The sequence below is a fragment of the Rutidosis leptorrhynchoides genome, chromosome 7 (assembly GCF_046630445.1).
Source record: "Rutidosis leptorrhynchoides isolate AG116_Rl617_1_P2 chromosome 7, CSIRO_AGI_Rlap_v1, whole genome shotgun sequence".
Classification (NCBI taxonomy): domain Eukaryota; kingdom Viridiplantae; phylum Streptophyta; class Magnoliopsida; order Asterales; family Asteraceae; genus Rutidosis; species Rutidosis leptorrhynchoides.
In genome coordinates this window covers 19,987,495-20,003,668 of record NC_092339.1, presented here as the reverse complement: position 1 = coordinate 20,003,668, position 16,174 = coordinate 19,987,495, and the positions used below count along the sequence as shown (strand labels likewise).

The 16,174-nt window shown below is 31.4% G+C and overlaps 1 protein-coding gene across 1 annotated transcript; it reads left to right on the top strand.

Moving 5' to 3' along the window:
• The first annotated feature begins 1,520 nt into the window (after positions 1 to 1,520).
• On the top strand, positions 1,521 to 15,215 carry LOC139858331 (11-beta-hydroxysteroid dehydrogenase-like 2). Its single transcript, XM_071847189.1, has 6 exons — positions 1,521 to 1,878; positions 1,982 to 2,174; positions 11,750 to 11,835; positions 14,098 to 14,229; positions 14,550 to 14,678; positions 14,792 to 15,215. The coding sequence occupies exons 1-6, from the start codon at positions 1,696 to 1,698 to the stop codon at positions 15,011 to 15,013; spliced, it is 945 nt and encodes a 314-aa protein (XP_071703290.1). The 5' UTR covers positions 1,521 to 1,695; the 3' UTR covers positions 15,014 to 15,215.
• The last annotated feature ends 959 nt before the right edge of the window (positions 15,216 to 16,174 follow it).

The window sequence follows — 16,174 nt, the reverse complement described above, 5'->3', positions numbered from 1 at the left end:
TTAATCGTACTTGTCTGATTAACAGAAGATAAGTAATGAATTATCATAATGTGCATCTTAATAAACAATTGATAAAGTATACTGAAATATCCACATAGCCCAATGGGCATAAGAAATAAGAAGATTATAAATAAAGATAAACAAAGGCCAGTGGGCTTTGCTCTGTTGATACATTCTAACAAAATGCACTTTCATCGTTCATATTTTCCAAATTCATGAGCTCATATATAATATAACAACAACAACAACAACAAAACTCAATAGTACATGAGTGCTGTATGGGGATATGAGATGTAGACAATCTTTCCTTTATCCGAGAATAAAAACAAGTCATTAACCCTCCCAGAATGAAAAACACTCTCAAAAGTAGAGAAATTCATCCCTCTCTCTATTATTGCTTCCGAGTGGACCTCAGGCCAATAAGTAGGAAAAAAAATAAAAAAAATAAAATAAAATTGAGACGCCGTGAAAATGGTAAAATCAAATTTCCATGGGTTTTAAATTCGGCATGAGCTTTACTTTAGGCTCTAAAAGTCAGTCAATTCATCAATAAATCGACGCTTGATGTCGACTCAATAACTAGAGCCGTTAAGCTCATATATAATACTCCAAATATAATAATTAAATTATATAATAATATAGATATAAATAATATAATAATATACATGTAAATAATATAATTTATAGCTAAATTATTAAATAAATAAAATTAATGTAGATGAAACACATTTTTGGTTTTGATTGGGAAAGGTCATGATACTATATAGAAATCATGCATTTATTCGTGTTCAAGCCAATGGTTTAGGTAAAGAAAAAGTCCTACCGATTTGTAGAATCTAATCACTTTCTAGATATTTCTACCTTCTTAACCATTAGAAATTAGGGTTATTAAAAAAATAGGTAAAAGTTTCTAACTATGTGTTCGCCCTTAATAAAATAAGAAAAAAAAAAAAGGTTCTTATTATCTTCGATAAAAGTAACCAAATTTGTCACCTTTACCATATCGATATGTGTTACAAAAGGTCGGGTACTCGGGTCAAATACGCATATGCATGATCACATGATTCCATTCAATATATGTACTTCCCACGATTTCGGGAAGCCATAATATTGACATTTTGCATATATTAACTACAGCTAGTGTCCTGTTAACACCAACTGCGTACCATGACATTATCTTTAAATAATTATTATTGTACAATTAGTTGGATTGTGCTATATCTATCGAAATAAATGATGAAATATATCGTCCCTATCAAGATCGTTTTGGTTGCACTCAATATCGTAGGGTACTTCAACATTACGTGAACATTGATCATAATTTTTTCTATGGACTCGCTTGATTACGACTATTAACTAATTATCGCAATTTTGCGTAACATTGTTTATAACTTGTTGTCAAGGTATATCTAATCTACTCCGACTATCTATTTATTGCACCCATGGATCTATTGTTTTAAACCATAACACCACATAAGGGAATATAGTGTTGGTTTTTCTTTTCAGTTTTCAAAAATTTATGTAAAAAAATAATATTTGTCACATATTCAACTTTTGCCATGAATCAAGGGCATGCCATTTGCAATGTTACTTATTAATAACCACCAACAAATTTTGTTGGATTAATAAGTCATATATCCATTTATATTTGCATAAACTTGTAACACAACCGTTGTTTGATTAATAGAAGCGAATATGGAGACCATTCACAAGATTTTAAACGTCGTTTTTCCTGTTTTATCGGCCATCTTATTTATGGTCTTGGTGCCTTTATTTTGGTTTCTCAATCTGTTAAGGTTTTGGTTCAAAAAGGCGTATCCGGAAGATATTGCAGGGAAAGTTATACTTATTACCGGAGCTTCATCCGGTATCGGTGAGGTAACATTAACTTGGTCTAGCTAGTAATATCAAAATTATTCAAATGTTAGTTGAAATATACGTACAGATGATTTTAAGAATCTTTAATTGGCATTTGTTTAAGCATTTGGCTATTGAGTTTGCGAAAGAAGGGGCATGTTTAGCGTTAGTTGCTAGAAGAAAGAAAGAACTTCAAGTGGTAGCTGAAACTGCTAAAGCAATGGGTTCACCGGATGTAGTTGTGATACCGGCAGATGTTTCTAAACTTGACGAGTGTAATAGATTTGTTGATGAAACGATCAAACATTTTGGTAAATGTAAGTCTACCATCATCCTAGTTAATAAATTGTTATTTACTGTACATACTATCTACTTTGGGGGTAAAAAGGGTCAACATTTTGCTTAAGTTGTTTTGTAGTATATATTTTACACTTTGATTTTATTATTAGTAGTAGTTTATAAGGCGGATTATTGATATTAATACTAATAATTAATAATTATTAAAATATAACATTTCAAGAAAAAAGATTTTAAGTAACACGGGTATTCGTTAATAATAATACTAATTGACCACTAAGCCAAATTATGTGACCAAAATAAATTGATCACTTCTCGTTACTATGTATCCGTCACAAAGCATTACTATAGATCAATTATGTAAAATTGATCTGTCTTGTCACTAATATCGTATAGTGATCAAATTTAGTGACGACTTTTTAATGGCAACAGAGAGAATTATTAATGAACAAATAATGAGTTGTCACTAAAAGATTACCACAAATAATCATTTTTCTTGTAGTGTAAATAATTTATTTTTTAAAAAAAAAAACTATAAATAATAATTAGCAATCAATATTTACTACTAAGTGATTGTCTACTTTATCATTTATTCAATGAGTTGGCTTATCTAAATGAATTCGTTATAAGGAGTCATCAACTAAAAAAAGTTATAATTCTTTCTATATCGAATTTCACCTTTCTAATCAGAAAATATAATTGGAGCTTCCAATTGATATTTATTGTTATTTTGAGTAAATGATAATTTTTAGTAGACAAAAAAATAATTAGGTGGACATTTTTTTGGAACTGGGAGAATAACGAATTCAAATTTTCGTTAAACATGAGAGTTTAAGTGACTTTCTTATCCAAAGATAAATTGAAATAATTTTCTTAGAGTAGAATAAAACTAGATTACTTAAGAATTTTGTGAAATAATTAAATTTGACTGTTAAGACTATAATTATTAAGTTATGAGTTTAAATCTAGGAGTCAATAATATTTATGTATTTGTGGAAAACGTTTGGTATTGAAGTTTGTAGATTTTCTTTCTAGAAAAAATAGTAAATTACTCCGTAAATTGATAGTGAGTATACTAAAGGAGCTATGTGTTTAACACGGCTCTGATCTCGATTTTTTAATCACATCGAGAACATGTCCGAATGCTCGCAGAAAAATAAGTTTTGTTTTTGAAGGAGTTTTTTAAAGTGAGTATAGTAGTTTCAAAAACTATTTAATGAAAGTCTAGTACTTTTAGAAATATTTAAGATACTCTATTTTTTTCTATTTAACTTTTTAATTTGTATGAAGACTCACGAAAATTATTGTTGGAAATCATTTTCTCTTAAATAACAATCAGATTAGATAGATGCCCACAAAATATCATTTAATAATGGCCACTGAGTTGTCCAATTAAGCACATCACTCGGGTTCAATTCCTGACTATGTCAAATTGTTCAAAAAAAGAGTGTGACTAGAGGGTGCGCATAATGCGCAATTCACCTGGTACCTAATCTCACACTCGAGGGACTTAATTACCCGAGATTTTACCTTTTATGGGGGAGCCAATGTGCTCGTTCACAAAAAAAAAAAAAAAAAAAGGTAATAGGCCTTAACAGTTGCAATATTGTTGTACTTTTTTGAAAACTAAAATCAAACATAAAAACCACTATTAATAATCAAGTTGAAACTAATCTAAGTTCCAATCAAATAAGAAATGCAGTTATATTGTAGTTTCAAATGGAGACGTATTTTGTAGTGAATGAATGTATTTTGGGGAATTGATATTTCTATCATACAAATTACTCCTTTCACCACAAACTGTGCATTAATAGGTTGTACTGTACAACTCAATAATACATGTTTTTTGTGGAAAAGGTAATTTGGATGGTGTAAATATCATTTCCCTTTTGTTGAAGATGGGTTATGCAAAAAAAATTTTAATATTTTTTTGGATATTGAGATGATTAATGTATTTAAAAGAAATTATTATAGTTGTTTAATTTCGTATGCGACTATAAAGCAGTAGAAATGGTGGATTAAAAATTCAAAATTAAATGTGTCACATACTATATGCGAATTCTAAAGACCATCATAAATCTAATTCCTATAATTATATTTAGTAATATCATATACATATATAATTGTACTTTATATTTAGTAATTCCTATAATTATATTTACTAATGACCATCATATATAGGGTACCGTTACCGTTAGTAATGATAATTCTTGCATTTCTAAAAAATAAAATATAATTGTACTTTATAATTATTTTTTATATAATTACTTGCTCATATGATAATACTTAATCTACAGAGATTCGCCAAAGCAATAACGGTAACGGTACCCTATATAGTTAAATAATAAAATTTGGTAGAAAATAATGTATAAGAAACACAAATTAAGAGAAGATGTTTTGATGTGTTGCGTAAAATATTTGGTTTTGAATAACCGATATCATGAGACTTTTTTAATTCTATAAAATTAATAGAAAAACTTAGATTATGGAGGATATTAAATAATTTTTCTAAGTACAAGATACCCTTATATACTTTTATAAAATTAATAGAAAAACTTAGATTATGGAGGATATTAAATAATTTTTCTAAGTACAAGATACCCTTATATACTTTTCAAAATTACTATCTTCACTTAAAAAATTCGTTTTTGAAAGCTTATTTCTAGTATAGTGTCGAATATCAGCTGATCTATGGTATCTATGTTCTTAGTTATTGGATCGAGAATTCTGGAGCCTCACGCTACTATATTATTGCAAATATTTTTTTTATTCAGTTATTGTAAATAATAAAACATGAATTGTTATAATTGTTTCGTAGAATTTAATCAAATTTAAATACAAATTAACCGGCTGTAGAATCAGCTAGGTTGCGTTGGGCCATAAAAGATAAGATTAAATTTCTTATGCTTCCCAAATTATTTGTGTTTTTTTTTTCCGAACGACTGTAATTTTATCAAAACAAATCAAAATATTAAAAGAAGAAATATAAAAAGAAAAATGTAAAAATTACAAGGATTACAATAAGCAGGGCCGGTCCTGTGTTTTCTGGTGCCCTGAGCGGGTCGGAAAAAAATGGCCCCTATAGAAAAATAATGCGTGTGAATGGACTTTCTATCGTATGTCTTCTAATCATTTTAGAACTTTGAACAAGAAGTTTTAAGCTTGATCTTATATCTCTTCTTAGTTTTGAAGGAAATCACTTTTTTAGAGCATTTTATGTATCCATTTCCAGATGTATCATATGTCTTCTCATCATATTATGTGTGAAGTATGTTATTTTTTTCATTTAAAATTAATTTCCAGTTTGTTAGTTTGCTTGTGTATCCCACCAGTTTGTGAACAAGCTAATTAGTGAAACATATATTCAAGTCATTTTCAATTACTATGTATATTATCAGTTGGTTTTCTACTTTTGTGGACATAAATTTAATCCATGCATAATTATACAAATCTCAACTACCACATCATTCATATGTAACTTTTTACCAGTTTTGTTTTCATATTGTACTACGTAGTTCACATATTTGGAAATACTAAATACTAAATTTCTCATTAATGCACATGTAAATGACACGTTTGGAACTCTTTGCTAATTCAATTTCATCCCACATCGGTGGGTGATTGATACTACAAATACCCTATAAACAAAAGTCTTGGGCGTTTGTTGAAAAATAATAAATGTTGGGCTTATTCCTCCTTGGGCTTCGGACATTATTTTATTTTGGCTATTTTTAATATATAAAAAATAATATGTACCAAAAATATTGGGCCCGGAGCAATTGCACACTTTGCTCCCCTTACGGGCCGGGCCTGACAATAAGCCATTCATTCCAGATGCATTTCTTTCTTTGGAATCTTGCATGAAGCCAGTCAAACCCGTTAACCTCTATGTTGTCCATTATGTGACCCTTCTAAAACAACCATTCATTGAAGATAATACTATTTCATTATTTATGTTTTATTTATTTTTTTGAAAAGCAAGGCTGCATTAAAAGCATCACGAGTTTCGTACAATAATGTTGGGCAAATGTTGCCAACACTCACGAACAGAAATACACACGAAATCTATAAAGTTTGCGAGCTAGCAAACATTTAAACTGACAAAAAGTACACGATTAAGACACGTTTAGGTACACACTCGGATTGCAAAGCCAAGAGTGCCAATCAATCTTCTTCTCTTTAATCCTTTTTGAAATCCATTCGAAAGATTTGTTTTGAATTTCATTTAAAGCGGCCGGAGCGGTTCACGATTTATCGCGGGAGACTTTGTTGTTCCGGTTATTCAAAATGAAATACGCACAAACCCATTCGACCGCTTGCCAAAATTTTTTCCCGAGTGTCGACATGGGAACCGAAGCATTGCCTTTGAGGATTTCGTTGGAGCTAAAGTTTGTAAAATTACCGAAACCCCACCATTCGAATACCCGCTTCCAAACCTCCATTGAGTGTTTACAAAATATTAAAGAATGGTCAATCGTCTCTAAATCGTCGTCACATAACGGGCACCGAACACTATTTAAGTCAATACCCCTTTTGTCAAGCTCGGTTCTAACTGGTAGCCGTTTTTTACCAACCCGCCACACGAAGATCTCTAGTTTTTTTTGGAATTAAATTGTTTCGTAGCGTCTCTTGTGTTGTGAAATATTTTGGAATTAAATTATTTCATTACTTATGTGAAATATTTATTTCTTAAAATTAAATTATTAATGAAACATTTCTCATAAATATGAGGCAATTATATTAAACCCAAACGACTTTCTTTACTCGAATTATAATTAATGAATATAATTGAAGGTAAGTTTTTAAAATTTCTCTTCCAATACTCCAACAGTGTTTAGATTGGTTAGCGATTGACATTGTGATTTTCTCACAATTGATCATAAGTTAAAATATAAGTAGCAACCCAAAATGTAGCCAAACAAATTATATAGAAAGGTAACAAAATAAACCTACCAGGTAACATACACTTGAGTATACTCTCCCTTAAGGCTGCTAACGAACTGAACTTTTAACAAACTACTCGAGTTCAAGCTTTAACAAGTTCAAACTCGAGTCGAGTTCGAACAAAAATGTTGTTCGAGTAGTCTCACGAGTCGAATATGAAAAAGTTATTATTTGACCCGACTCGCTTGAAAACTGATTTAATAGCCGAACGAGTTAATCGAGCCTATATGGCCCGAGTAGTTCGTATGCTCGTTTATGTTTAAACAAGTCGAGCTACACGAGTCGAACTAAGAAAGCTTGTTGAACAAGCTTACTGACTAACGTTAAAGGATCGTTGGCCAATATAGTAATCAAACAGTAGGATAGGCAGATAGATGAACAAACGCAAAACCTGCGTGTTTTTTATTGCTAAATTGATAAACATAAAACTAAATAGAAAAGAAATCTAAAATCTTTTATAAATAGGACTAGACATAATACGATAAGCAAATAACTTGGTGGATAAAATACTTATTAAAAATAAACTTGTAAAGTAAATAAAGTCTTTAATCCTTGTGCTTGCTCCCAAAGTAATGTGGCTAACCATGAAGCTAGCAATCAGGCCCAACATATTTCTGCAATCCAACCAGCTTGGGCCTCCTATTATATATTTGTCCATAGTTTGCATCATCGACAGGCCCAACAGGCCCAGACCCAACAATATTTTCACTTGCTCCTGCATCATTCTCTCCTTCTTCGAAAAAACTCGACCTGAAAAGTCTATATGGCCCGCAGTTTGAACTTGCCAAAAGGACCTACATAAAACCTCTTCTTTCGTAAATGAAACCACACCAATTCACCCTCATTGTATGTCACTCACCTCATGTGCTTATTGACTTGCGAAGCATAGAACACAACATAGGATGTGTTATGTTTCACAATTCTATCGCGAACATGTTTGTCCAATTCTTGAAACTGTGAGGCGTGATCTAACCCCTTAGCTTATACATAATCTATATTCGGGAGATCATTGATGTATTCATCGTGAATAATGTTTCCAACATCGATGATTAGTACTCATCCTTGAGTCTGTCTCACCGACAGATGTTTAGTGATCCCGAAGGCGACCATATGAGATTCACTTCGTCCTCTTGTGCTTCTTAAGTGTCATAAATAGAATCGGTATTTTCCTCTACCCCATAAACATACTCGTAAACTGGCGTTGTATCTGCAGTCAACATAAATTCGGGAACATACTCCATATTAAATATCTCATCAACCTTCATACCCATGGTCCGTACGGGATCATCATGATGGTCTCGTCTAAATCCTCCCAGCGCATCTGCGAATGAATTTATATCTTCCTACCAGTCTTTTGTTTAGTCCGATGCATAACGTTCATCATATTTATGATGTCAGCCCAACTCTAATATTGCTATCATTGATCGCAAACGCTCAATCTCTAACTCCCTAACTCGTTGCTGCAAACGAGCAATCTCAGCATCACGAGGATCATTACCACTGCCGCTTTCGACGATTCTGTGATTTGATCTCCTGTAATACCGACCACCATGTTCTTGTTTAGCCATGCATGAAATCTAATACTACATAATGGGGATTAAGGATCGATGGCTAAATAGAAAGAACAAGATAATCAAGAAAACCTTCTCGGTTTCTATAAAACAGACTAATGTCTTTTAAATATTTTTCAATATCAATAATCAAAAACTAAATCTAAAATAATCCTGGAGTCCTTTATATATATAGGACTAAACAATCTAAGTAAGGAAACACTAATTTAAAACTAGTAAAGTAAATTAAATAAAAACAAAGGTAATTCCTTGTCAAACACGAAATTCTAGTAACTTCCCGCTCAACCCTTTTTCACGATTCTGAAAACTTCCTGATCCCTAGCCATCCTGATCAGCCCATCAAAAAATTCTGGAACAAATGAAGCCAATTTTATTAAGCCAAGTCTCATTGTTAGGCTACTACAATCCCTAAAAACTATTGGGCCTCCCAGATCAAATGAATATGCATCAAAGCTTGTATGAAAAATCATAATATTAATTTAAGACACATACATGTTAGTATTAAACTTATAACTTAAGTACGTAACTAGAAAACTTAAACTTTAACTAGCAAAATACAAATGCTAAGTATATGGAATCATCAACACTCGAGTGTTATATTTATAAGCACCTTCTTGATATTATTTTATTTCTCACATTCAATGTGGGATGAAATTCCCTTACTTTTTTTTACTTCATCTAACATTTAATAGAAGAAAGTGAGATGAGATGAGTGCACTATAAATATATTTGTAGAGATAACATCAATTTTAAAGGTTTAAATGTGGACTTTATAAATATGAATATAAACATTACACACTTAAATTAAAATTTAAATATTTAGTTAATTATTATTAATTAATCAAAAAATATTTGTTATACAAAGATTTTTTTGTGATCATAAACGAGTTCAAACAAGCTCGAATTTAATTTGAAATAGTTAACAAACAAAGTTAAATGAATATCGAGTTCGAGCTCGAAGAAATTAAAAATATTTGAGTTCGAACTTGAACAAGTTATAATTTTTTTTTATCGAGTTCGAGTCAAGTTCGAACATAGTAATAATCGAATGAATCGGCTTAAATACCTCATGCTCGAATAGAGTTCGGTTCGTTGATAGTGCTACTCCCCCTTTCGAATAATACCTAAAGATGAAATACCTCATATAAATACGTTTTCCTATCCAACACATGTGAATTTTATTACTCGTATTATTTTATTTTTCGAAGACACTGTCTCCAAATGAAAGATTCTATATATATGATACGGAGTATGATTTAGGTGCCTCTATCGCACCTCCAATACGTGGACGATACGATTTTTATTGGAGAATGGAGTCGGGCCAATGCGTATAGTCTACAAAACTTGCTCAAATGTTTCGAATTAGCATCGGGCCTTAAAGTAAACTTCAATAAGAGTTGCCTCTATGGGATTTGTGTTAATAATGATGAAATCAATCATGTAGCGGATGTAAAGTAGGGTCCTTCCCACTCACCTACTTGGGGTTGTCAATTGGTGAGAAAATGTCAAAACAAAAAAGTTGGAACCCCGTCATCGACAAAATAAAAGCTAGGCTTTCGAGTTGGAAAATGAGATCGTTGTCATCCGGAGGAAGAATAGTGTTAATCAAGTCGATCCTTAATAGTCTTCCCTTGTACTACTTCTCTCTCTTTCGTGCCCCGAATTGTGTGATTAAAATTCTTGAAAATGTGAGGAGAGTGTTCTTTTGGGGCGGGTCGGATACGAGTCAAAAAATCTCGTGGGTTAAATGGGATAAAGTGGTTTCTCCTTATTTTGCGGGCGGGTTGAATTTGGGACTTTTAAAACACAAAAATTTAGCCCTATTGGGTAAATGGTGGTGAAGGTTTTTAACCGAAACCAACTCTCTTTGGCGTAACATTATTTGTAGCATTTATGGTTCATGTGGCGGCTTGGATTTAGGGATTGAAGAAATTCGATCCTTAAAGACAAGTGTTTGGCGAAGTATTCTTTTGGCAGGATTCGAGATCTCAGACATGGGAATTCCCTTCCGGGATTCTTTTTTCAGAAAAGTTGGTGATGAATCCTCTACAAGTTTTTGGCACAACAATTGGACGGGTAAAGGCAAGTTCCGGGAGATTTTTTCAAGGCTGTTCCGACTCGAGATAGACAAGAATGTGCAGGTTCAGGATCGCGTGGAATGGGCTGAATCTGGCCCAAAGTTTGCAGGGGTCTGGGCCCGCGCCCTTTCAGGCAGAACCGCAAGTGAAGCTGATGAAATATCGAAGATAATTGCTGATTACAACTTTGATCGCTGGAAAAAAGACTCTTGGAGCTGGACATTATCGCATAGTGGTAACTTTTCGGTTAAAAGTCTATCTTCAATTATTAATGAACAATTCTATATTCGGGTATTACCTCTGCTCAAGAAACTATGTGCAACAAATTAATCCAAAAAAAAATTGAAGTATTTGTTTGGCGAGCATCACAAAATAGGCTTCCCGTTAGAATTGAACTTGATAAGCGAGGAATAGACTTGAATACCGTTCGTTGCCCCTTGTGTGATGATGACATCGAGACAATAGAGCATTCGTTAATCTTTTGTAGCAAGTCGATGGATATTTGGAATCGAATTTTTTCATGGTGGGGTTTCGGGTCCATGTCAAACCTTAGCATGAACGAAATCTTCCACGGAAATGGGCCAGCCCAAATGACAAGTGATGGCAAATTGATATGGCAAGCGGTAGAGTGGGCGTGTTCGTATCTTATTTGGTCAAATCGTAATAATGTCGTTTTTCGTGGGAATGGATGGACTTCTCCGGTGGCGGTCAACGAGATTCAAATAAAGTCGTTTGAGTGGATTAATCATAGGATGAAAGGAAAAAAAATCGATTGGCTTACTTGGTTGACTAATTCTAATTGCTATCTAAATTAAGTTTTGTCGAGATTAATATTGGTTGCTCGCTTTGCAACCATTCGTGTATTGTAATGTTTTAATGTAGTTGTACCACAATGGTTCAACTATCAAACGTTGTATTTATTTTCGTGTTTATTGAAAGTTTCTTAAAAAAAAAAAAAAAAAAAAAAAAAAAAAGTTAAAAATTGTTTATTTGTTGTGACAGTGGATTACCTGGTAAATAATGCTGCTATCTGCACATTTGGTTTTTTTGAAGGCCAAACTTACCTCCCTTATCATGCTTCCGTCATGGTACGCATCATCATTCTCAACTTTATTTACTATTAAAATTAAAATAATGTACTACGGAGTAATGATTTTTGCCTTTTTTTTTTCCCGTTTAATGTAAATTATTAGTTATTAGTACTAATCATATATCTTATCAAATTGGAAGAGGCATGTTGATTTTCAATTAAAAAATATACTGTAATTACCTTTATATATTAGTTGTGAAAAAAATGGTGCGGCGTTCAAGCGAAAAAAAAAGTCATCATTTTCTACTGTAGAGCGAGGGGTGTTTTCTTCATTTTTTAAAAATGAGTCACGTGATGTGACATGTAATTCGGGGCATGTGACAAGCGTGTGTGGTATCCTCTTTTTTCTTTTTTTCTTTTCCACCCCAAATTAATTTATAATACCTTCCAAATCTATAGTTCAGTACTATATTTTTAAAATTTCTCAAATTTAATTATACATTTCCATAAATATAAAAGAAGAAGAATATTAAGTTATATTATGTCTTTAATGTATGTGGATAATATTAAAGAAGAAAGAAAAAGTAAGGGTAAAATTGAAAAGTAAACAGAAAGTACAGTACTATTATGACATTTTCTTAAACCGTGTGTTTTTTGTCTGGAGTATTCCTTATTTGTTTTCTAAGTGTTTACATTTAAAAAAATTGCTATTTTTTTCTTTCACATGAAGTGCTTTATTTTTTCGTAAAAAATATCTAATTGTTTATTTGAAAATATTATAAAAGATCATTACATTTATTTCATTTTTTATAATTACATATTCTTTAGTATATTTCTAACAAGAACCTTAGTAAATGTTATTATCGTGCATAGATAAGTACTCTCTCCGTCCCAAAATAATTGTCTTGTTAGACTTTTCAAAGTCAATTTATTAAGTTTTGACTTTAAATATGTGTTGGTTTTTGCTATAAAATATTTGATGAAATTTATATGAATAGATTTATTTTCGAATGTATTTTCATTTGGTATAACTTTCATTCGATATTATATAACACAAAGAAAGATATTTAAGGTCAAAGTTGAAGATTAAAGACTCGAAAAGTCAAAACAGGACAATTATTTTGGGACGGAGGGAGTAGTACATAGTGATTACTACCCGTATTCATTTTCGTTTAACAATTCATTTTTTCTACAAGCGATTCAAGAAACTAAATTATTTGAGTTTAATTTGTTAAATTATAGAAAAAAATTATACAAAACTGGAGTTTTAATAATCTAGGTTTAATCTTTAATTTTTACTAAGCATATTATAAGTAAAATATTTTAACTGAAAATATACAATTTTATACAACGATAAATATCTTTTTTCGCAATAACTCTAAAATAACCCTAAAACGTTAGTAACTCTGGTTGTAAAAGGTAGAAAGTATCATCAACACGTGTACAAATAGATTGAAACATTTGGCTTATATGATTACCTCTGACTGGCGATGGCCACCCGATTCAGCAGATATCCATCTGATCTACCCGATTCGTGATGGATATGAATAATTTAAATGGATATGGATACGGATATGGATGAATCTAAATGGATATGGATATGGATGAAAAGTTTCTCCATGGATATATCCATTTAATACCCGAAATACATTCATAAATACATAAATATAGATATATGAGAACAAATGCAGTATTATCAATATTTACCATTAGACATATATTTTACTTACAACCATATAATGATTAACTATGATATATAACAATAAAACACGTAAATCTTATTAAATATACATATAAAATACACACTAAATTTGTCATAGTCTATGTTTAATAGTAAATTTAACAAACTTGGTTATATTTTTGACAAAAATTACGCCTTCCTGTAGATAAAATTTAATTATGTCGCATTATATATATGTTAATTATATTACATTTTTGTTTTTATCACATATTAGAAAATATTATAACGTTTTCTGAATATCCATTGGATATCCATTAACCCGCTTAACCCGCTGGATATGAATATGGATAGATGAACTGAAATTAAATGGATATTGATATGGATATGAATGAACAAAAACTAAAGGTATATGAATATAGATATGGCATCACCCGAACCATATCCGATTCATTGCCATCTTTACCTGTGAGGCTATGATTACCATATGAAAAGAAAATGATTACCAATGAATTTAAATTTAATAAAAGTTTATAATCCAAAAAAGGTGTATATTATTACTGCGTATAACGGAGTATTTTTTTATTTACATGAGTTTATTAACTAATTTGAGTTTATTAACTAATGTTTCACTGTTTTCAGGACATAAACTTTTGGGGTTCTGTGTACTCTACACATTCATCACTTCCTCATTTAAGAAAGAATAAAGGTAAGATCATCGCGATTTGTTCTTGTGGAGGCTGGTTTGCGACCCCAAGAGTAAGCATATATAATGTAAGTTCACTTCACTAATTAATTGAATAATTATCAAACTTATAAATTCTATTTATATTCCTTTTGAAACGGCGAAAGGATTTTATAAAACTACTAGCAAAATGCTAGAGAAGTACAAAAATACAAAAGTTACAAAGACTAATGGATTTTGCAACCACATACACCAATTTATTCAATTTATTTGTATCTAAAGAAAAAAAAAAGACAATGATATTGCCTAAAATGTTCACTATCTGATAATTATTGTCATTGAATATATAAGTTTTATTTATATATCCAATATCATTTTTATTGTTGTTACAAAATGGTGTCACGTATAGGCAAGTAAAGCAGCAGTGCTTAGTTTCTTTGAAACGTTGCGAATGGAGGTTGGTTCAGACGTTGATATATCAGTTGTAACTCCAGGAATGGTCGAGACGAGTTTAGCCAATAAGAAATGGTTACAAGAAGTGAGTATTTGTTAGCACTTTTAAACATTATTGTTTATTTGTTAGCATTTTTTAATTTATCTATTTATATTTTTATTTGATTTTATTTAGATTTACAATTCGTATGATAACAGGGAAACGCAATGTGGATTCCAAGGATATCAGCTAAAACATGTGCAAAGGCCGTTGTTGATAGCACAAAAAGAGGCGAAAAGTACATAACTATGCCTTCATGGATGGAGACTGTATTACTGTGGAAGTTGTTTTGCCCGCAGATTACCAACTCGATCATGAACTTTGTTTTTGTCTTGTGGCCCAAGATTTCATCGAAGAATGCTAAAATTCGCGACTCATAGTTATGTTATTTAAGCTACCGATCGATAAATCGTTATCAAAACACAACAAATGCATAAAAACATCTAATTAGTGTATTGGTGTTCTCTTACAACATAAGGCTTGATTGGGCGCCATAATTTATGATAGTCATCGTAGAACTTTTTATAAAGTTCAACATATATCAAACTTTAAAAGTTAATAATACATCAAGTTATTTATATTACTCATTACATTCTAATTTAATTTTTTTCCTACAAAAAATATGTTTGTTGAATGTTGGTTAATGCACTAAACGATAAACTTAAGTATGATTAACCAAAGAATATATTTTGATGATGACACATACATATGCACAAGTAATGACTGACATCTTAACATAAAACATGCAATGTCACTAATCCATACTTTATCTTGCAAACGACCAAGTCAAACATAGGTTAAAGAATGAAATTAAAAGTTCAGCTAAACACAAGGTCGAGGTACGGTCGACCGCATAGTCAACCGTGAAACCCCAAACTGAATTGCAACGCAGTTTTGTAAAAACAAGTTGCACGGTCGTCACCACGGTCAATCGCAGTGCGACCGCAATTTTCTCTGTTTTCATTTTCGACCAAATAAAGTTTGACTAGTTCCCGACATCTATAATTCATGAAACCTTTCTCAACATGCTTAGAATAGATGTCTTCTCCATACTCAATTGAGTTTTGATCATAAACACACTAATTGTGATTAATTACGCGTAATGACACTTTAATGACAAATTAATCAAGATTAGGCATAACACATAAGTGTTAATCAACAACTTGTGATCTTAATTCTTATCTAGATATTCTTAGTATGATCATCAAGTACCAACACACTTAAGCCAATGTCATTAGAACAATAATTGCTATTAGAAATGACCTAGTGATTAAGGCTAAATGAGGAACAATGCTCTCAAGGTTAACTAGTAATGACTTGTAATCCTAAAACACACTTAGATACATTTAGGATGGTCACCAAGTCCCAACTAGAGATTGCTCTTCCCTTGTGCATGCGTTGGACATTAATGTGTGCTTACACATTAATCAAGCAATATGTTATATTGCACTTAAACTTGTTAAAGCTTGCATTATAAGTTGTGCAAGTAGCTATTTGATTGATTCTAGAATAACTATCTCTTGTTATGTGAGTATTACTTG